This window comes from Hibiscus syriacus, unplaced genomic scaffold (genome assembly GCF_006381635.1).
Source record: "Hibiscus syriacus cultivar Baekdansim isolate YM2019G1 unplaced genomic scaffold, ASM638163v2 tig00111276_pilon, whole genome shotgun sequence".
Lineage (NCBI taxonomy): Eukaryota > Viridiplantae > Streptophyta > Magnoliopsida > Malvales > Malvaceae > Hibiscus > Hibiscus syriacus.
In genome coordinates, this window is record NW_024063043.1 from 283,482 (window position 1) to 306,859 (window position 23,378).

The 23,378-nt window shown below is 32.7% G+C and overlaps 1 protein-coding gene and 1 pseudogene across 2 annotated transcripts; both read right to left on the reverse strand.

Moving 5' to 3' along the window:
* Positions 1-6,839: 6,839 nt before the first annotated feature.
* LOC120157737 lies at positions 6,840-8,705 on the reverse strand (annotated as a pseudogene).
* Positions 8,706-16,944: 8,239 nt separating this feature from the next.
* LOC120157732 lies at positions 16,945-21,729 on the reverse strand. 2 transcript variants are annotated; one of them, XM_039168778.1, is made up of 2 exons: positions 21,325-21,729; positions 16,945-17,300 (listed from the first exon to the last, which is right to left on the reverse strand). In XM_039168778.1, exons 1-2 carry the CDS (start codon positions 21,610-21,612, stop codon positions 17,073-17,075), a joined length of 516 nt encoding a protein of 171 aa, XP_039024709.1. In that variant the 5' UTR covers positions 21,613-21,729; the 3' UTR covers positions 16,945-17,072. The 2 variants fall into 2 exon arrangements, with proteins under 2 accessions (XP_039024709.1, XP_039024710.1); XM_039168779.1 differs by lacking the exon at positions 21,325-21,729 and adding an exon at positions 19,221-19,554.
* Between the last annotated feature and the right edge of the window lie 1,649 nt (positions 21,730-23,378).

Sequence of the window (23,378 nt, forward strand, 5' to 3'; positions counted from 1 at the left end):
CAAGAGACAATAATAATTCATTAATCACTGAAATCATTTGATTTATACAACATTTATTTATTTGTATTAAATGTATTTATACATTGTTGATGCATCAAATATAATTCATTTTTAAAAAAATAAATAGAACCTAGTCATTTACTCTCTCTTTTTTTAGAAACATTTTTTTTGGATAATCAATCTATTCATCCAAAGAGAGCAGCAAGCTGCTACAAGTTACAATTACAACCAATTACATGAGTTCCCAATCAATGCAAAGTTGTCTATTTACATTATCCACTCTATTCATATCGCGCATATACAATTTTGTTCTAACAGCTCCTTTTATAATATCTACAATTGTATCAGGCGAATGCGACGATCCCCTAAAAATACGATGGTTGCGTTCTTCCCATGTAAAATAAACGAATCCAGTCCATGCTAGTTTTAGAATGTGAACTAACAAGGACTTACCTTTCCAATTGCAAGCCATCCAGCCAAGCAAGTCATCCCAGCTAGAATCCTGCTGTTGCAACCTACAAGCATGCAAAATGGAATCCCAAACTGCTTTCGAATAAGAACATTCCAAGAACAGGTGATTTCATGATTCCAGTCCAGCACCACAAAGTCTGCAACCAAGGTCTGTCATCACGCCAAACCTAGCCAATCTGTAACATCCTCAATACCGGGTTAGTGATCAAATTGTAAAGTTTCAGAATTTGGCGACTAGAGTAGAACCATGGATTAGTTTAATGATTTATTTGGAAATAAATCATAAAAGTTATTGGTAATTATTAAATGAAGTAAAGGGTAAAATAGTCAATTGACAAGGAAAGATATTTTCTCCCCTTTATTAGGAGATTAACACGTGTGGGGGAGAGGAAGATGAAAACTCTCTTCTTCTTCACTTGCTTTCTTCTTCTCCAACGTGCTCAAGCTAGGCAAAGGCGAGTTTATTTATTTGTTGATTATTAGCTTAAATTTAAGGTTGAGTTTTGATTATTAGGTGATAATTAGCTTAAATTATCTTGAAACAATAAGATGAAGAGAATAGAGGGGATTAAAGAAAAGAGAAGAATAAGTGAAATCTTGAAAGAGGGTTCTTTAATGAGGTTTTAGAGTGAATTTGACTTGTCATCAATCTAATTAACATGTATGAAGTATTAGAATTGGATTTGTAACATGTTAAAATTTGGGTATGATTCTTGAATTTCTTAAGAAGAATAGGATATGGAGGTTAAAGAAGTGATTATTGAGTAGAAATGAGGGAAAATATGTATATGTAAGTAAGGAATATGAAAGGGGATGAAATGTGAAGCATTTGAGTTGAATTAAATGGATTTTCGGGCTTAAAATGCAAATTCTGGGCAAGGTGTATAGATGCACATTGAATGTGCATCGATGCACTCTTTAAAGAAGAAACATCGAATGCAAATGGTGCATCGATGAATAAGGAGTGCATCGATGCATCCCTTTAAAATGAAAACATCGAAGGTAATTTGTGTATCGATGCATGGGTAGTGCATCGATGCACATGTTAAAGAATGCATCGATGCACTTCAAGGGGAAATTGAAATAGACATTTCTTCTGGTCTAAGAAATGATAGATTAGATTATAACAATGGGATACTGATATGTATCAATGTATAATTATGTAGATATCGAACATGAACAAGTTCCAGGTTGTGTATCAAGTTAAGATTCGATCGGAAGAGAGGAAATCATAAAGTGGATTGAAACTTAGTGAGGCCAAGGTGAGTGCACATTATTTAGTATGATGTTAAATGGAAAATAAGACTTATGATAAGTCTATTTCCAATAGTAAAATGCATGAATTCATAGAGGTATGTGTTTGTTATGATTTATATGTGTGCATGAGTATATGTGTTATTGATATGATTCTATGATAATATGATGTAAACTATGTGATAAGTGACTATTTGGAATTATATGAGAACAAGAGATGACAATGATTTACATGTCATATGAAAACCAGAGAAATGTTATAAGCAAAGTGACATATATGTGATAAATGAATGATATGAAAAGTGAGATAAACAAAGTATGGTTGATATAGGGTAATATAAGAATAGCTCATAGGTTATATGATAAAGATGGAACCATATAGAAACATTAATTGAGTACTTGATAATAAGTCATAGGTTATATGAGAATATATATGTTATGAGAAATGACCTATGTGACTAAGTGTGAATTGATATAAGTATGTGATATGAAGTTATGGGTATATGTGTTATATGTTACATGATATGACATGCGAGTTACATGAACAAATGAGAAATGATATAAGTCATATGAAACGATCTACGTGAATACATGCACTTGTGATACATGTGATATGATATGAGATATATGGTTAAACATACATGTGGTATGTGACAGAAGAGAAATAACAAGTGATATGAAATGTTATAAATGATAATGCCCATGTTATGTGATATGAGAACTAGGGGTATAGTTGGCATGCCAAGAGTCGAGGGTTTACCTAGGTTCTTCGGGACCTATGGACAGTTTACCTAGGTTCGTCGGGACCTATGGACAGTTGCCGAGGTTCTTTATGACCTCTGGATAGTTACCGGGGTCTTTGTGACCTCTGGATAGGTCCTTCGGGACATTTATACGAGCTGTGGTGACAACATAGTGGTGCACAACCTCAATAGACTCACGTATCTACAGTTCTCACATGTATACCATGGGCTAATAAAGAGATAATATTAATAAACTGGATATGATGATATGTTTGTTTCCTTATGAAAGGTTATGTGTGATATATGATGGTACAAATGGTAATTATAAGATTATACGATAAAAGGAATCAATGATAGTGATAAGAATGAAGATGATGATATAGTTGCTTGTGTGTTTGATTTACGATAGGATATATGTTTTACATGACATGATATATATATATGTTATATGGTATACGTGAGTACCTGTTAAGGTATATGTGAATGAGTATAATTGATTGACATGATGATATAATAACAAGTCTATCAGATATATAATATGGACATAAAAGATCATAGGAACAGGAGATAAGAGATATGAATGATAATGACATATATGTATGTATGTATTTGTTACATATAACAGTATATGAGTTGTAAGAAATGATTACTAGTAAATGTTTACATTATATGTTTATTGCCTCACTAAGTCATAGACTTAGCGTGTGATTATTTCACACGTAGGTTACAGAAGTGAGAAGAGTAAAGAGCAATGTGGAGCAAGACAGGTCAGTTACCCTTACCAAAGGTCAGATCAGAAGAAAGATGAATAATATGTATGTTAACAACTAAAGTTTTAGTTGACATGTATTCAAAATAATGTATTGTATAAGCTCTGAATAGTTTTATAAACGTTTTGAATAAGTTATATGTTTATAAAAAGTTTTAAATTATTCACTAATTTTGTACAAGCAAAAGTTTTGAAAAGTCAATGTGATACCTTGGACTTGGATCCGGGTCGGATACGGGTTGAGGGTGTTACACAATCTATCTTTGGTAGGCAACCTATCAAGGATTGTCATCCAAGTGATCAGATAATATTTAGGGACATGAGCAGGGAACCAGATTAGCCGATGCCATATCACCTTATCCTTTCTTTCCCGGATTCTGTCCCAGATCCAACCACCCTTAACCTGTGCCCAGTTTACAGAAGCAGAAAATAGAGCACTGGCCTCCTCGCGAAGCTTGATCAATTTCCTTAGTATTTAGTTGAAATGGGGTTTATTCCCAACACTCTAATAATCCTCCTGCTTGAAGCAGTAGGCTTTGATCCATGCTATCTACAAGGATCCCTCATTAGCAAGAATGTTCTTAACAAGCAAAAAACAACATGTCTTGTTCCAATCAACCAACCTTCTAAGCCCTAAACCTCCCTCAGATCTAAGGGAGCAGACTTGGTTCCAACTAACCCTGGCTCCTCTGGCTGAAGTATCATTACCTTTCCAAAAGAATAGCATACAAAGCCTTTCAATATCCAGTATTACTCCTTTTGGCAAAACAAGTTGGCTGCTCCAGTAGCTGAAAATGCTAAATAGAACTGTTTTAATGAGCTACAGCTTCCCAATAAAGCTTAGCTTCTTGCTTGACCACTGCCTCAGCTTGTCCCTAATCCTTACCAAAAGGGCAGTACAATCCTTCCCCGAGAGCTTACGGGTCACAAGGGGCACCCCTAAGTATCTAACAGGGAGCATGCCTATTCGAAAGCCAGTAACTCTCTACATCTATTCTAAGACATCATTATTCACCCCGCAAGCAAAAATCTCTGTCTTGGAAGCATTTAACTTTAATCCAGACAGCTCATAAAATTTGTCTAGGACATTTACAACTCCCAACACTAAGTCCATAGAACCAGAACAGAAAAGCAATAAATCATCAGCAAAGCATAGGTGTGTAAGAGAGATTCTTTTACACCTAGGATGGTATTTGAAGATTCCATTTCTAGCTGCAGCATCAAGCAAGCATGAGAGCACATTCATGACCATGACAAAGAGGTAAGGAGACAGATGGTCTCCTTGCCTAACACCTCTTGTACCTCTGGAATAACCCACTAGACTACCATTCAAAGCTATTGAGTAGCTAGGAGATGTTACACAAGCCTTGATCCAATCACAAAACCTAGCAGGAAGATCCATAGCTCCAAGAACATTAAGCATGAAGTCCCAATTAATTGAGTCAAAAGCTTTCTGCAGGTCAATCTTAATTGCACATCTAGGGGAAAGATTCTTCCTAGAATATCCTTTAACAATCTCTTGAGCTAAAAGGGTGTTATCAGTAATGCTTCTACCCTTGACATTTGAGAAACATTTACATTCTCATGTATAGGAAGAGAATTGGGATCAAACATTGAAAACGATTAATTGTTTGAAAATAGAAACTTATTAAATAATTTCATATAAAATTCAAAAAATAAGATTTATTTTGAATGATAGTTAACCTCTGAAGGCATGGTCTCTCAACTTAATGTATACTAATTTTTTTTAATAATTTAAAGTGATCATAAACCAATATAAAATAGAATTATTTTAATACGGGGTTAGTAGAAAAATTATTTGTTCATAGATAACTCTCAACCATTTGACATTGAACTCTATCCTTGGCATTCTTGGTGCTCGAACCCGAGACTTTAAGGAATAATAATAATTCATTTACCACCGAAGTCGCTTGATTCATGCAGAGGATTATATTTTTAATATATATATATATATATATATATATATGATAAAGTAAATGATAGAAGCAAAGAGAATGATGTATTAATTTTGCTGAATAAAAAGAATGAAAGGGCAATTTCAAATCCAAATGAACCCATTGGAAGTGCTTATAAATTTGTTTTGAATGGTAAGATTGGTTGAATGGGCACTTCATGTGGGGCAAAAGAAGTTGTCATAATGACCAATCATATGTCCTTCCTAGTGGGCCACCACACATGTATACTTAGAATTGGTTCACTGTTTCGGAGGGTGTTCTTCCTTGCCCTCTCAATTCATTCCATATAAATAATAATCAATGGTATTAACTTATTGATACAATTAGCATTAGGATTAGATTAGAATTACTTGTAAAATTTGAATTGAGAATTGTCATGTAGGGGAAGCTTTAAAAGATGACTGCTAAAGCACCAAGCTTTGCCTCGTTGGAAAAAGCATTGGCAAACGAAAAAGTGAGTCATAACATATCTCAAAGCAAACAAAATCTAATCAACGAGGAAACATCATTACATAAAGCAAGGTAAAAGACAAGTTTTTCAAGCATTGACTGCATTTGCTGATAAACCATTCATTTTATATCTCTAAACCAACCAAACACAACTCCATCAAATCACACTTCTGGTCCAATTTGCCTAAAATCATGTCATTCTCAATATTCAACGCCCCCCCCCCGGTTTTTACCACTAAACTAATCACCAAAGCAACGTAGCCGAGTTGAGTTATCACAAGTTGTGTTTTGGAGTACGTCTAAATCCAGGCAATGTTTCAATGCCCTGGTTTACTTCTGAAATCATGACTTCGGTCTTTAAACTATATACAAAAAAGTTTTCATTCATTCGAACTTAAATTATGATATTTAAATTCTATTCGCTTAATAATTTAAATTATTTAAATCTAAACTAAATTTGTTGAATCAAATCCAAATAATATATAAGTCAGCTCGTTTTTTTATTATTTTAGTAGTTTAGTGATGCAAGAAAAAATGAATGAATGGAAGAGATGCTGATTTTCTTATTTTAAGATTGATTATATATCGTTAAACTCTTTTTTTCAAGAATATTTTTAATATGTTAGTTTGATGTATTTATGTGTTATTAGTTTAGTTTAAATATGTTAGTTTGGTGTATTTATGGATCTTTACTTGGAGTTTAAACTTTGAAATTATTTCATACACTCTTTGAAATACGTAGATTTTACTTATAATTCTAAAAACAAGATACAATTTATAATAAGTTTAACGACTTATTATATACTATGTAGATTTTACTCGTAATTTTGAAAATAAGATGCAATTATAATAAACTTAACGAGCAATAAGCTTTTTGTATTAATTGATACCTCTAAGAATAACAATTATTCCCTTAACCATTTGGTTCGTACTGATCTTTAACCATTTTATTTCAAAATTTTGACATTGATAGAGAATAATTATATTGTCGTCATTTAACAATTTTGATCATAAACACCGTGGATATGCATGTTGAATTGGATTCCCAATTGATAATGGTTGATATGAGCTTGTTATACTATTTCAAACCTATCAGTAAAACTTGGATATAACCTCTGGGTTTCCCCCCATGAAATATTGCAATGCAAATATGAAGGAATCAGCTTAGGAAACACAGAACCAAATATTGGATTGTAATTGAGACATCAAACATGGTATATCCATAAAAAAATTGAACAAAAAACGATTAAGTACCATTCATGAAGAGGGAAGTTACATTCAATGTATAACGAGTCATCCTGCTTGCTTGAAGTCGGCTTGCAATGAGGTCTTCTGATTACAAGGCTTGTTCTCTATCGAACGGTCTGAGCCCCATATTTATAAATGTGATCCCGATTCTTTCATGATCATGCTCACAAACTAATCCTACACAAAAGAGCAAAATAAACGGTGCGATGCACGAGGGTGAAGGGTTACAGCAACAAAATCTTAGCAAGTGTCAAATTAACAGTCAGGAGGGAAGTTACTACTTATTCAAGTGTAAGGAATACCTTCAGTAGAAAGAGATGCTATACATCAGCTTCCTACGGTGCTTGTTCTCGAAAGAAATAATATCGTCAATCGCATCCTCCCATGACTCAACAGCTTCGTCTAAGCATGGAAATCACATGCTTCTAAGTCCTAATCTGTTTCCACCATGTAACTTTCCGAAAATCATTTTAATCATGCAACATGCCATGCACCTTGGTTCTTGAATGACAATTGGATCAGTCAGACAAAATCATGAATTTCTACCATCAATGACATTGGAAAAGAGAGAACGAAATGATATCATGACTTCTAATTCATTCTATGATTCTTGAGGCAACTCATATAATTGTAAAATAGCCACAACACCTCAAGCATAAGTAAAGAGAGAAAATCCTACAAAACATAGATTGAAATTTTCTAAGGCACAGCTATGGTAGCGAGCAAACCTTTCAATCTGGTATTATAATTGGTATGTATGGTTCATATTTGATGATGACTACTAATCGACATCAAAGAGCATCAATGATGAGGATAAGAACTGAATAGAGAAGTAGAAAAACACGACAGAAAAAAGAGCAATTGGAGCAAAAGTGAAAATAATTGGAAATTTCAATTAGCATAGTGAAAGAGTTAGGATTTCAGATTAAAATTAATATTCTTTTCCCTCAATTAAGATCAATATTTAACTAAATACTAATTACACAGGAAACATATTAGTATTTCATCTTTACATATATCTCACATGATAATCTCAGCAACAAAACCTAATATGAATTATAAAAACATAAAGTTGAATAAATCCCATAAAATTCCTAGAGCAATTAGTACTACTAAGTACATACTTATATTGAAAGGAGGAGTAGAACAGAACCTTCAAGAACCATATCGAAAACCTTCTCTTCGAATGTAAAAACAATGTCAAAATAACCATCAGCTGCATTGTCTTGCCAACGCTGGGGCGCCAGTTTCACGCTCAGGTTTCTTTTAAGCATCGGCAATATCCCATTCCTCTTATACCTGAAAAAAAAAACTAGTCTGGATTGTCATTTTTGATTAGAAATCGAGAGTTAGAGTGAGAGTGAGAGTGAGAAGAAGAGAAAAAGTTACAGGTCAGGGTCTTTGCGACGGAGGTCTTCGAACATATGTTTGTAAGGGGTGCCGAACTCGTAGACGTTGGGTTCTGAGGAGGGTCCAGGCAGCTTAACGTGAGCCCCTGTCCCGTAGGAGGAGACGTCGAAACCCTGATTCTTGAGGAGACAGTGGGCCTCCATGCTACGGTTGGTTCGATGAACAAACCATGGCGTATCGGAATTTCATGGTTTGATCAAATAAAAGTGCTTCACAGTGGATGTAATGCAAAAATCACTACTGATTTCAGAGGATGAGGGTCTTCAAATTTGAATAGATTTTCAACAATAGAAAAAAAACCCACTTCATGGGTCGTGCACGACTTATGAGTTGTGATCCGATTTCAAAAAAAAAAAAAAAAGTTATTTGTGAGGATGGGGTCGGATTATTGGTCAAACCGACTATATCCGAGAAAATATATCCTTCATCCGAAACTCGACCCAATCTGTATAAAATAAGATTTCATCCGATCAGAAACTTATCTAATTTATAACTTAAAATCCGACCCGACCTATTTAATTTTTTATTAAAAAAATGAAAATTGGTTAGTTTGGTAGAACTAATTGCTTAGTTTAAGAATGAACATACAGTAGATTAATGATGGTTCATACTTTTAAGCTTTAACCAGTAAACTAACAAGTACTATAATATTAAATCAAAAAAAATCACGAAAACAAGATAACATGTTCTCCAATCTTCATAGCAGTTTATGGGTTCCATAAAAACATATTTTTCACATATGCAAGACAAATAAAGCCAAAAATCATGAAAAAGTACTTACCTTGGTAAAAGTTAAAGTTTTTCTACTCTTAAGTTGACTTGCTGTTGCCGATTACTGGGTATCAACGGAGGAAGAACCGATGAAAGTATGAACCGCTGAAGAAGATTGAGGTTTTGATGGATGAGAATGAATCGAAATTGTTGGATTGAATCTAGGACAAGAAATGAGTAAGAATTTGTGAGAAAATTGAAAAGGAATTAGGGTAAATTTAGTATTATTTATATTGTTCTGCACTTCTATTGTAGTGAATCTGGGATTACATAGGGAAAGCATAAAAATGTTACACCTCAATCCGTATCAGACCCGAATTCGAATCTAAGGAGTTACATTAACTTTTTAATCCTTAACTTTTAACAAATAGTTGAAAAAATTAAATTTCATCCAAGATAAAGATTTCAAATTATGCATAAAATATATAATCATCATTTACATAAATATCATCTAATTTATATTTACAAAAACTGATCAGTATTTTTCATTTAAACAAGTGATACATGCCAACAAAATTTACAAAACTATTAAAACCAATTATCAAATGGTTCTGATCTGATCTTCTCGACTTATGACGTCCTCTTCATCCGAAACTCGACCCAATCTGTATAAAATAAGATTTCATCCGATCAGAAACTTGTCTAATTTATAACTTAAAAATCCGACCCGACCTAATTTAATTTTTTATTAAAAAAATGAAAATTGGTTAGTTTGGTAGAACTAATTGCTTAGTTTAAGAATGAACATTACAGTAGATTAATTGATGGTTTCATACTTTTAAGCTTTAACCAGTAAACTAAACAAGTACTATAATATTAAATCAAAAGAAAATCACGAAAACAAGATAACATGTTCTCCAATCTTCATAGCAGTTTATGGGTTCCATAAATAACATATTTTTCACATATGCAAGACAAATAAAGCCAAAAATCATGAAAATAAGTACTTACCTTGGTAAAAGTTAAAGTTTTTCTACTCTTAAGTTGACTTGCTGTTGCCGATTACTGGGTATCAACGGAGGAAGAACCGATGAAAGTATGAACCGCTGAAGAAGATTGAGGTTTTTGATGGATGAGAATGAATCGAAAATTGTTGGATTGAATCTAGGACAAGAAATGAGTAAGAATTTCTGAGAAAATTGAAAAGGAATTAGGGTAAATTTAGGATTATTTATATTGTTCTGCACTTCTATTGTAGTGAATCTGGGATTACATAGGGAAAGCACAAAAAATGTTACATCTCAATCCGTATCTGACCCGAATTCGAATCTAAGGAGTTACATTAACTTTTTAAATCCTTAACTTTTAACAAATAGTTGAAAAATTAAATTTCAATCCAAGATAAAGATTTCAAATAATGCATAAAATATATAATTCATCATTTACATAAATATCATCTAATTTATATTTACAAAAACTGATCAGAGTATTTTCATTTAAACAAGTGATACATGCCAACAAAATTTACAAAACTTATTAAAACCAATTATATCAAATGGTTCTGATCTGATCTTCTCGACTTATGACGTCCTCTCCTAATATTTATTCTTCAGCTCTCTTTGAATTTACGTGTGAAACATTCACGTTAAGTCTTTGACTTAGTGAGACAATAAGGTAAATACAATAAAACATTTCAAAAACGCTTTTCATTGATCCATATAAAGCTGGTCATACTTGCAGTGAAATACAATTTCTAATAACTTGCATCCAATCACTAATTAATGAACTTACACCCTTTTATTCTTTTAGCTTAATGTATAACACTGAGAACTCAAGATATCTGAGTACACTGAGATTGTGCACAAATATTGTCACCACATCTCATATAATTGCACTGAAGTGTCACGTAAATTTGTCCTAAAGGACCGTGTAGAATTTGTCCCGAAGGACCATGTAGAAATATCCCTAAGGATCACATAGATTGTCCCGAAGGACCGCGTAGAACCATCGACTTAGCATGCGAATTATACCCCTAATTCTCACATATAAAACCTTGGGCTTTAACTTATAATTATTTTAAGTTTCACCATTTAAAGTGTATCTTATTTGCATATAGAACATTCTCATAGTTCACTTACACGTAGGGCATTTCATATTCACATGTCACATATTCACATTCAAACAAAATTTAACTATAGAAGTTCCTTTAAAATATATTTGAATAAAACAACATAAAATATTACATAAAAGAATTGAAAATAGTTTTCGATCGAAAACTTTGAAGTTGGCATATCGCAAGTCGTCCTCAAATCCAACATAAAACAATTTAGTTGCACTCACATTTGTCTCACTGAAGTCCAAAATGAAGTCCTTAACACTCTTGATCGAAACTTATAATGTTGAGTTGACAGGAAGTTGATTTTGTTCAATGGCTACACAAACAATCGAAAATAAATATCGTAATTCGAATCACTTATATCCAATCATAATAACTTAAGCAGAAAGAAACACTTAATTTCTCGTTTCATGCTTAGTAGTATCGATACTCCCACTATAGTACCAATACTTCCCTTCGATGGTATCGATACCCCCTTCGGTACCGATACCATTTCGACATATTAAAATTTCAGTTTAAAAAATGATATCGATAACTTACTCTTGGTATCAATACTCCCCTTTCAGTATCGGTACCTCTTCAATTAGTACCGATACTGATTCTTGATTTTTAATTGATTTAGCCTTGAAGTATCGGTATTGTTCTTACAGTACCGATACCCTTGCCCAAATTTCAACTCGTCCATTACAAATTTTAACCCATAATCACCTATTTTCCCTTCTTATCTCTAATAAACTTCTCAAACTCATTAATACTCATATTAAACAACTTATCCACTACTCCTCTTATAACATCCAATTTCTCAATAGAATTCATAAAACTAAAATTCATATCATTTAATCAAACATGTTCTAATTCATTCCGAACACTTCAAATCTCTTAACAATGATTTGACAAGTCAATTCTACCTTTAGAATCTATTTATCAACAGTTACAAACTTTCACTTCAAAACCCATCTTATTCATTCCCTAATAACTCCTTATATAAAATGGATATAGAATTCATATACTGAAAAAGACCATCTTGCCCTTCCTCTCTTCCTTCTTGGCAATTAAATCATAACACAAAAATTTCCAAACATTAGTCCTTGAACTTATCACTTATTTTAATTAAACTACTAAATTTCAAATTTCTTATATTTTGATCACTGACCCGATGTTTGGGGTATTATGTAACATCCCAAACTACGGGTTAGTGACCAAATTGTAAAATTTCAGAATTTGATGATAAAAGTAGAATACTTGAATAGTTCAATGATTTATTTGAGGATATTTCCTGAAAGTTTTAGTAATTATCCAATGAATTAAAGGGCAAAATGGTCAATTGACATTAAAGATATTTTTATCCCCTTTAATAGGAGATAAAAACGTGGGAGATGAATGCATTTTATCTTCTTCTTCATTTCTTCTTCTTCTCCAACCATGGAAGACTAAGCAAAGGTGAGTTTTCTCTTGAGCTGATTATGTGCTGAAATTTAAGTTTAGTTTTGATTATTAGATGCTAAGTAAGATTAAGGAAAGATTTATTTGCTTTAAAACAACAAAATGAAGAGTTTATGAGGATTTAAAGATTGGAAGTTTTTGAATGAAATATCGAAATAAAGTTTATATTGAGAATTGGAAGTTGAATTTGACTTGTCATCAAGTCAATTAAGGGATAGGAAGTGTTAGAATAGGAATTTGAACATGTTGCAAAACTAGTATAATTTTTGCAATTGCATGGGAATGACTAGATTTGAAGTTAAAGAAGTGATTATGGAATAGAAATAAGTTTAAGTATGTGTACTAGAGTTAAGAATGAAAAGGGGATGATATATGAAGTGTTTGAGAGAAATTGAAGTGATTTTCGAGCTAAAAATATGATTTCTGGGCAAGGGGAATCGGTACCCATTCAAAGGGGAACCGATACCCCTTCAAACGACAGAATTCCAGAATGCCAGAGGGGAACCGATACCCCCACAGGAGGGAATCGATTCCCCCTAAAGGAAAATGTTAATATTGGTTTAATAAGTTCGTTTAAGTTGCTAGTATCCAATTAAAATGTGTGGGTATCTAATAATTGTCTTAAAATGTATAATTAGGTAGATTCAAAGCCTAAACGAGTTCCGGAATCATTGAAAAGTAAGATCGATAAAAAGGGAAGATAAGAGATTGAAAGGGGCTAGTGAGGCCAGGTGAGTGCAATTTAAATTGTACTTATGTGATTGATCAAACATTGGCTTGCGATGAGTCAATGATAGAGTTACTATGGTAAGAGGTAAATTATATAATGTTATGTGATTACTCTGTGTGCATTAGTACATAGAAATGGATGTATGTTTATATGTTACATGATTTACATGCTTACATGAAAATGCAACATATGAGATTAGATATGTGCTTACACATACATTTGATATGTGATAGAAGAGAAGGAACATGTGATTATGATATCAAGGATTACACGTACATGTGATACGTGACTGAAAAGAAAAGATATGTGTTTATAAGAGAAAGAATATGAATAAGTAATGTGAACTCATAATGATAATGCCCATGTTATGTGATATGAGAGCTAGGGGTATAGTTGGCATGCCAAGAGTCGAGGGTAACCTATGTTCTTCGGGACATATGGACTGTTTACCTATGTTCTTCGGGACATATGGAATGTTTACCTATGTTCTTCGGGACATATGGACTGTTTACCTATGTTCTTCGGGACATATGGACTGTTTTACCTATGTTCTTCGGACATAGGACTGTTTACCTATGTTCTTCGGGATATGGACTGTTTACCTAGGTTCTTCGGAATCTATGGACTGGTCCTTCGGGACATTTATCGAGCTGTGGTGACAGCATATGTGTGCACAACCTCATGTACTCACATACCTTAAGTTCTCACTAGTGTACATGGCTAATAAAGTGATTAAACAAGCTACTGAATGTGATATGTATACGATGGGTTATAAGTAGTTTGAAATGTGTTACGTGAACCATATGATGTTATGTGTGTTTCTTAATGATAATGATGGTATATGTTTATGTATGATTTATGTTATATGAAATATATGTTTTATATGCCTCACTAAGTCTCGACTTAGCGTGTGATTGTTTCACACGTAGGTATGGAAAGCGAAAAGAGAAATAAAGAGGGAGCAAGACAGGTCAGTTCTTCTTACCAAATGTCAGATCAGAAAATATATGTATTGTATATAGAGTGTAGTTGGCATGTAGTTAAAGATAAAAATTGTATGAACTCTGATATATTTTGTAACGTTTTGAATATTTAAATGTTATCAAGTTTTTTAAATTACTCACTATTTTATACGAATAAATGTTTGAAAAGTCAATGTGACACTTCGGACTCGTATCCGGGTCGGATACGGGTTGGGGGTGTTACATATTATAAAAAACTTTTTTTAAAAAACAACTAAAATATTACCTTAAGTACCTGAGTCGGGTAACTCTAAACCCCAACTCTGACCCGAAACTGAATATTTAATTGAAATCTGATCGACTCAAATCCAATTTTTTTAAAATTCGAATCCAATCGGTCGGGTCGAGTCGTAACCCATCGAATGCGAGTCTCATGCTCATCCCTAGACATGCACAAATCGGATAAGGCCGGATGGTGTAACCAGTTTCGGTTTGAAAAGAACCGATTTTTTTATAAAAAAACCAGATATAAAAAAACTTGGATCCGATCTTGAGTGAAGTGCCTTGAATGATTTTGTAAAATGGTTCTTCAACGTTGTGTTTCCTTCCGGTGCAAAAAACTTTAGATAAAGTTTACAATGCGCCCTCCTCGAGCCATTTGACATCTCACATAAATCGTACTGATCCCAAATATCTTGGTTTCGAGTGTGTTCGATCACTCTCACAAGTTCAAGGTTTCTCTCGACAGAAGATTCAGCCGTGTTAGGGTCGGTATTTATAGCCATGATGAACAAAAAAATTACAAAAATAAGATTTGAAAGATGTTTAGGTGTTGTGTAATAAGATTTTAGAAAGTTGTAATCAACCAAATACATCCCCAACCTATTTATACATGTTTAGGGTGGTAAAATGGTGATTTTTTAAGAAAAAATTGTCACAAAAACCCCCTAACGGCTAGTTTTTAAAACCCCAGACCGGATATTTTTCGGATAAAAACCGGTTTTTAATCCGGTAAAAAAACCGATCGTCCAATTTTTTCCCAAACCGATTATATTATCCGGGTTTTTAAATATCCGATCCGGTTTAAAAAAACCGATTTTTCCTAAATCCAGTTTCGAATACTTTTTACGTAAAATCATATATTCGAATTTTTTGTACACCTCTACTCATCCCTCATGACTCATGAGGGTCTTCAAATTCGAATAGATTTTCAAAAAAAAAAAAAGAGTTCATTGGTCGAGCACGAATTATGAGTAAAGACCCGATTTCAAATTATTTTTAAGTTATTTGGTCTCATTTGTATCGGGAAATTCGTATTAAGGAGTCGACCCTCATTTTAAATTACATCATACGTATATACGTATGACACATATTAAGAGTATTTCATTAATATTTTTGAGTTAATTACATCATACATCCCCAATGTATGATCCTCATTTTAAATTGGTCCCTAAAGATTTAAACATTTCAATTTCATCCCTAAACTATAATTAGTCCTCAAACTTTTTGAACATTTCAATTTAATCCTAAATTATAAATATATACTAATCACATCTCTTGTTAATAAAAGCATTAGACCTAGTTATATTATCATATGTTTGGGAAAAAATTAGGTTAACTATGGTTGAAATGGATTACACATTTGGATGGATTTGGGGATAAAATTGAATGATCCAAAAGTTTAGGGATTAATTCAGAATGACATTCATAGTTTGGGGATGAAATTGGAATATTCAAAAGTTTAAGGACAAATTTAGAGTGGGAGTCATAGTTTTGGTATAAAATTAAATATTTAAAAGTTAAGGAGTAATTTAAAATGAGGGTCATAGTTTAGGGACATGTGATGCAATTAACTCATATTTTTTTTATTAATCTCAAATGGATATAAAAGTAGTACATAGACGCTCGTATATTCATATAAATGTGATGTTTAAATTTAAAACGTCAAGAGATAACAACAATTCATTAATTGTTGAAATCGTTTGATTCATACGTATAAAATCATTTTTATTTACTTTTTTTTATAATAAACTAATATGTATGATAGTATATAATTCTATGATGATCAGTTAACTAATAATGATGTATCATCCATATATGAATATAATTTTAAAATTTTGTGGAATGAGTTATAATATTATTTATTTAAAATATATAAAATCAAATTTATTAACTTATTTTATAATAAATATAAAATGTTTTTTTCATAATGTGAAGTCAAATTTGGGCCCAGCCAGGCCAATCCGAGGTTGAAAACCAATTCCCCAAAACAGTGAACTATTTAATACTCTAATTCGTTATTTTATAAATTAAAAAATATATTCAATAAAATATAAAAATAATCATGAAAGAGGAATATTTTGTTAAGGTCAAAAGCTTATATTTAAAGTAATTCAACCTTGGGAATCGCGGGGACTAGGAGAGAGGGGTTAAAGCTCTATACTAGAGATTCAGTTTAATAATTTGTGATCCATGACAGCAAACTTTAAGTCATTGAAACTTTAGTGACTAACATGAACTCGTCGAAACTTCAGTGGTAATAGATATAATTCATTTATACTAGGACGGCTTAATAACAAGCGTTTACCCCTTTTTCCATGTCCAATTTTTACTACAAGTTGTCAGTACCATATCTATTTCTATAATATAAGAATTCACCAGTGAAACAAAAAAAAAAATAAAATAACAAACGTGTGTATACATATACCCAAACTCATTTTTTTTTTCCCCTACCAAAGATGGAAATCATGAAATTGTGTTTGTGATGATAAAGAAGTTCAACAAAGCAGTCAGCAAACAAGCATTAGGTACTCGGTCTTGATTCTACTATACCTCCTAAAGTTGGGAATATAAACTGCACCATAAAACAAAACTAGAGAATCATACATATTGAGAGTCATCGACGGCAGGGGGCAGTCGTCTTCATCGGGTGATTCCTTCTTGGATCCCATCTCCTTCCTTTCTTTCCATCTTGCCCATATCCATTTCACTAAGAAGATACCACCGATCGCATATACCTGACAAAATCACATAATAAGTAAAATGGTGCTGGGAACGAAACACAAAGCATTGTATTCAAACTCAATATATTACACCATCCACGGCTATTTGTTTACTAATTGAAAAAAGAAGCATCAAATATCAATATGCAACCTTTAAATTATGGTACAAGGGCAAAAATGCAACCTAAGCCCGAGATTCCTTAATCAAATATACCAGTATTTGCACATTCCTTAATCCCAGTAACATAGAAGAAACTAACATATAGAAAGAAAGAAAAAAAAAGTATACATTGAATCTCCTCGCACAGGAATTGTGGAGGTAAGTAAAATAATTTTCATTCAATCATCCTAAATTACCAATGAAAATGAATGAGGAAAATGTTACAAATAGTTCGATTCCCTAGAATTGGATCCTAGCTCCCAATACGAAAATAAATAAACAAATGTTGAATATCACATACAGCTTCTAGATGTCACATCTTTACAGTTTACACCAAGAAAATAAAATACCTAGACACCCCAATCACATCGTATTGCAGTCAAGGCGTAAGGCACACTCTAGATGGTAGAACCTTTATAGCATCTAAAGCACTCGCCTAAGTGAAGTAAGGTACATGTGTATCTTTTCATGTATGTCAGTATTATATATAATAAGCTTAAACATATAATATGATTATAAATGAACAGCAGTCCATTTTACCCTACAAACCGGCAAAAATTATTAAAATGTTGATCGAATGTGGTTCACTACAAATGGTTTAAAATGGTTTTGTTGTCTCATACTGAGAGATACAGCAGTTTAAAAGTTCCTAGATACACGTCTTAACAACACTGTTCACTGGTAAAATAACCATTTCTTTGGAAGAGAATATAAAAAAAGTTGGCATCTTAGTATCTCATGTATTACTTTGCCTCTTACAAACATATAAATTCAACAATTTGCCTTCACTATATCATCAGCTTATTCTTCCAGGAATTTAAGAGTCATGAAATTTTGAAACATCTTCCATTGACTTCATATATTATTTAAAAAACATGAAAAATATACAATAACTTGTCAGCTACAACCAGAATACTGAAACTATTGACTTACACAGCTGGAGACCAATCTAAGAAAAAAAAGAACTAGCTTACCAATAACATTCCCCATATTTAGCCTTGTAATAATTTCTACAAAAAAGTTAGGCCTCGTGGTTCATGTGGTTTAGGAGAAAACAACAGCAATTGAATCACGGAAGAACAAACAAATAAGAAAGAAGTTGGAACACTAGAACACATAAGGTTATACAAACCTCTAGTTTCTCTCTACTGATTCAAAGTAAACAGTAAGAATGTCAGAATATTGTTGGCTGTTAAGTTTACTTTTTCTTTAACCCTACTTTTTCCGGAGTTCCAACTACTTTCTTCTTGTTTTTCAGCCCAATTCTATTGATCACTGTTTGTTTCCCCTACACAACATTAATGGATCCATCAAACAAACCCAGATGAATTTTTCTTCAAATAAACCTTGTTCTAACAATTTGCGCCATAGCTTTGAATATTTTGTTCAAACAATTTACTGGGAACTAATAGCAGAATTTTATCAGTGCATCTTGTGCTCTTCACAACACTGAATAAAAGACAAGCACAGATACATGCTCTTTCTACTTCCTACACAACACTGAATAATCTCTACCACACTCTTTGAAACAACCCTTTCTAGATATAACTAAAATTATAATGAAACGGAAAAGTTGGGCTCACTGGCAATTCACATAAGAACCATACAACAGAGCATCAAACATAAACTCATAATAAAAAAATAAAATAAAATATGCTAATCGAATTCGATTTATTCTAAATAACAAGGTGACATTTGACAAAACTAGCCCAAATTTACCTCTTTTAACTACATATTTAGTTACCTAAAGCACCAAGAAACAAGAAAAAGTATACCTGCCAGAGAACTATAGGATTAGAAGTTCTCCCAAGGCACTCCTCCGCCTCAAATTCCAACGGCCGAGGAATTTTCCGGCGGTTTCCCAGAAATAAAGATGGTGGTTTAGGGATTTCAATCTCCTCCTCCCTTTTAACCGAAACTTGAGGTTTTTTCGATGGTTGGTTTAAGAAAGGGAATTTCAGGTCCAGTTTGGGGAACAATGAGAAAAAAATCCTGGGTCCTAAAGGATTTTCAGCCTTGCGCTGGATTTCTTTGTTATTTGCGTCCGCCATTGGACTTGTTTCTGACTCCGGGTCCGTACACCCAGGCTTGAATTTATCGGCGGAGAGATCAGAGAGGTCACGTGCCTATCGCTTGCTCTTTTCTAATTTCCAGATTTTAGATAGATTTTCATCCTCTCAAGTATTTAGGTTCTATCAAATAGTCTTATTGAAGTGTGGTTTAGGTATTGATTAAGTGCTAAAACAACAACAACAACAAAAAAAAACACAATTCCCATATATAATGGGATAAGGAGAGGTAGAGTAGTAGGCTGCCCCAACGTCAGGTTGAGAATAACTTCTGTGGAAGACCTCCGACAGTCAGGAAATTAAAAATATAGATAAAATGCAATGCATGTATAAATAAATACATAAATACATAGTTGAACAGTATTCATATGCAGTCATTAATATCATTAATATCATATGCACGTTTGTAATAGGCAGTAATCCATGCAAATAAATCTCTGCATATAGACAGAAACGTAAGACCCGACTAAATTTAAAAGTGAAGAGAATGTTACACAGAAGTCAACGATAGCAAGCCCAGTTCTAAGCCTTCATAAATATCAATAACAGAAACGTATAAAAAGTAGAAGTCATGGAAATTACTACAAATGCATTAAAAGAAGACAGAGATGATACACCCTAGAGATGTGACCCACACTACTCGACTACCCTAGTCTTAAGTCTCCATACTTTCCTATCAGAGGTCATGTCCTCGGTAAGGGCTAAATCTATCAAATCAGATCTCAAGCAGTCTTCCCACTTCCGCCTTGGTCGTCCTCTCCTTCTGACACCGTCGACTGTAATCGAATCTATCATCCTGACCGCATCCGACGGTAGTCACCTAAGGATATGCCAAAACCACCGTAGTCTTCCCTCCCTCAATTTTTCGGAAACAGGCACCACCCCCAAGGACATCCTAATAGCAGAGTTTGTTGTCATATCCCACAAAGTCCTACCGCATGTCCATCGAAGCATTCTCATTTCTACGGCCTCTATCCTCCTTACATGATCCTTATTGGTTGCCTAATATTCTGATCCATACAACAACGCTGGTCTTATTGTCATTCTATAAAATTTTTTCCTTAAGTTTTAGAGGCACCTTCTTGTCACACAAAACTCCAATAGCGGCCCTCCACTTTAGCCATCCCGTCTTTATACGGTGTGTAACGTCATCATCTACACCCTATCTTTATGTATCATAGACCCTAGGTACTTAAAACAATCCTTTGAGGGGAGAACGTGTCCTTCTATGCATACTTCTACATCTTCATCGTTTTGATCCCCACTGATTAAGTGCTAAAAAATTGAATATTAAATCTTAAATATAAAACCTATATTATAATTCAAAATTTATTTATCTATCCATAAATTATATAATATTACACTTTTAATTACATTCTCCACTTCATCTAAGAACAAAGATATTATTAGTAGTATTTTATTAAACACAATCTCTTTCTATATAATATTAAATCTTGAGATGACACTACACCTTTAACATAATAACACCTACCATCTACCATAAGTTTAAAAAAATATCATTCGACCAAAATTTAAGAAAAAAATTAATTAATCATCTAATATTCCACCGCTAATGAATTTCATAAAGATTTACGAGTTCACATATCAATAAAAACATTACCTCCACATTGATGGAGGTACCTGAAATTTAATTAATTATTTTTTTAATGTGCTCACATTAAAATTATATTTATATTAATTATCTATTTTATTATTGTGTCCACATTAAAAATTGTGTTAATCCATATAATTTTTTTATATATATATATATATATATTACCCTAAAAAAATGAATAAGGCGCAGTCTGACCTGCCAGAGAATAATTTTGTTTGAAGTGGTTCCAGAGACGTCGGCCTCAAGCGTCAAAGGCGGTGGAACAGCCTGCCAAGGCTCCGAGAACTTCACAACATCGGCTGCCTTGTTATTCTTGCTAATTTTCTCGTCATCACCACCCGACTGTTTTTCATTGGGTTTCTTTTGGATCGCAACTTCAACGCTGCGTTTCCTGTTGAAGGGAAGTTTCGGTAGCCATAGCAGCAAGTTCTTGGGGAATTTCGGGTTCTTGTCTTCGATCTGGATCTCAAGGTTTTCGGCCATTTTTTTTTTGTTTCGCTACAAAAACAGAGAAGAACACTTCTAGAGCTGAAACGTCAGATAGATAAAGCGGTAAAACCGTAAAATTTGGAGTTTGGTTTAAAGCTTCTTGAAGATACTAGGAAGAAGGCCCGAGGGTCTATAGAATCTTGAATTGCTCTTATTTAAGAAACTGGGATAATTCTCTTTGAACCCAACAACTATGAGAGTGTTAACCACTAAGCCCAATAAAATTCATCACCCAACCAATCCATTTATGTCTTTACAAATGAATTTTCAAACTTGACCTTAAGGGTGCGTTTGGTTCACGGAATGTAAGATTATCAGTGGGAATAAAAGATTAATAGGGAATAGGATTACTGGGAATATTGTATTTTGTGTTTGGTTGGTTTAGCAGGAATGTAAGATTACCGTGTTTGGTTAAAGGAATAAAAGATTATTGGAATGTATATTTGACCAAATTGTCCTTATTATATATTTATAATATTACAAATTGTAAAATATTTATATATTTTATTTAAAAAATTAAATTCATAATATTTATATAATTTGTTTTACAAAATTAAAAATATAAAAAAAGGTTTAATGAAAGGGTAAAAAAATTTTAACCCCTGAACTTCATATAAAATTTTAATTATAGATTTTTTTTGTAAATCTAAAATAATTTAAGGATAAATTTGTAATTTAACCTTCGTAGAATTTTTATTATTCAATGACAAAAGAATGATATTTTTTTTAAAAAAAATTAAAATTTAAGGGCATTTTAGTCCAAAACGCCGGTAATGTTACAATACCTAAGGGAAGGGAGGTTATGACATTCCCGGTAATATACCCCAAAAAATCTACTATTGATAATAAAACATTACCGGGAATGAGATTCTCGGCCAACCAAACATGGGAATGTGTGATTCTCATCTCATGAGAATCCCACAATCCTTGAACCAAATACCTCATAGGGTGTGTTTGGTTGGGGGAATGTGAGATTCCCATGAGAATGAAATTTACATTTCCCCGTTTGGTTGGCCAGAAATGTCATTCCTGGTAATTTTACATTAGTAATAGTGATTTTTTTGGGTATATTACCGGGAATGTCATTACCTCTATTTCCTTAGGTATTGTTGGATTATTGGCATTTTGGACTAAAATGCCCTTAATTTTTTCTTTCAAAAATATCTTTATTCTGTCATTGAATAATAAAAAATTTACGAAGGTTAAATTACAAATTTATCCTTAAACTATTTTAGATTTACAAAAAAAATCTATAATTAAAATTTTATATGAAGTTCAGGGGTTAAAATAAAATTTTACCCTTTCACTAAACCTTTTTATATTTTCAATTTTGTAAAAAAATTATATAAATTTTATGAATTTAATTTTTTTAAAGAAAATATATAAATATTTTTCAACTAGTTAAAAAAACAAATATATAGTAAGGACAATTTGGTCAAATATGCATTCCAATAATCTTTTATTCCTTTAACCAAATATGGTAATCTTACATTCCTGCTAAACCAACCAAACACAAAATACAACATTCCCAATAATCATATTCTCTGATAATCTTTTATTCCGACTGGTAATCTTATATTCTGTGAACCAAACACACCCTAAATATCTCGTTGGTATCTAAATTATTTTAGACCTATTTAATATTTGGGGTTTTCCCCTAACCTACTTGTTACTAATTTGAAAATTGCGACTTACATTAATTTAAAATATTTAACTTCATTAAAATTTTACTCCCACGTGATATCAATTAATTAATTAGA

Coding starts and splice junctions, on each gene's coding strand:
- LOC120157732 (XM_039168778.1), bottom strand. CDS start 21,612: ATGGCCGAAAACCTTGAGATCCAGATCGAAGACAAGAACCCGAAATTC. Junction 17,301..21,324: donor ACAAAATTATTCTCTGGCAG/GTCAGACTGCGC, acceptor TGATTTTGTCAG/GTATATGCGATCGGTGGTAT.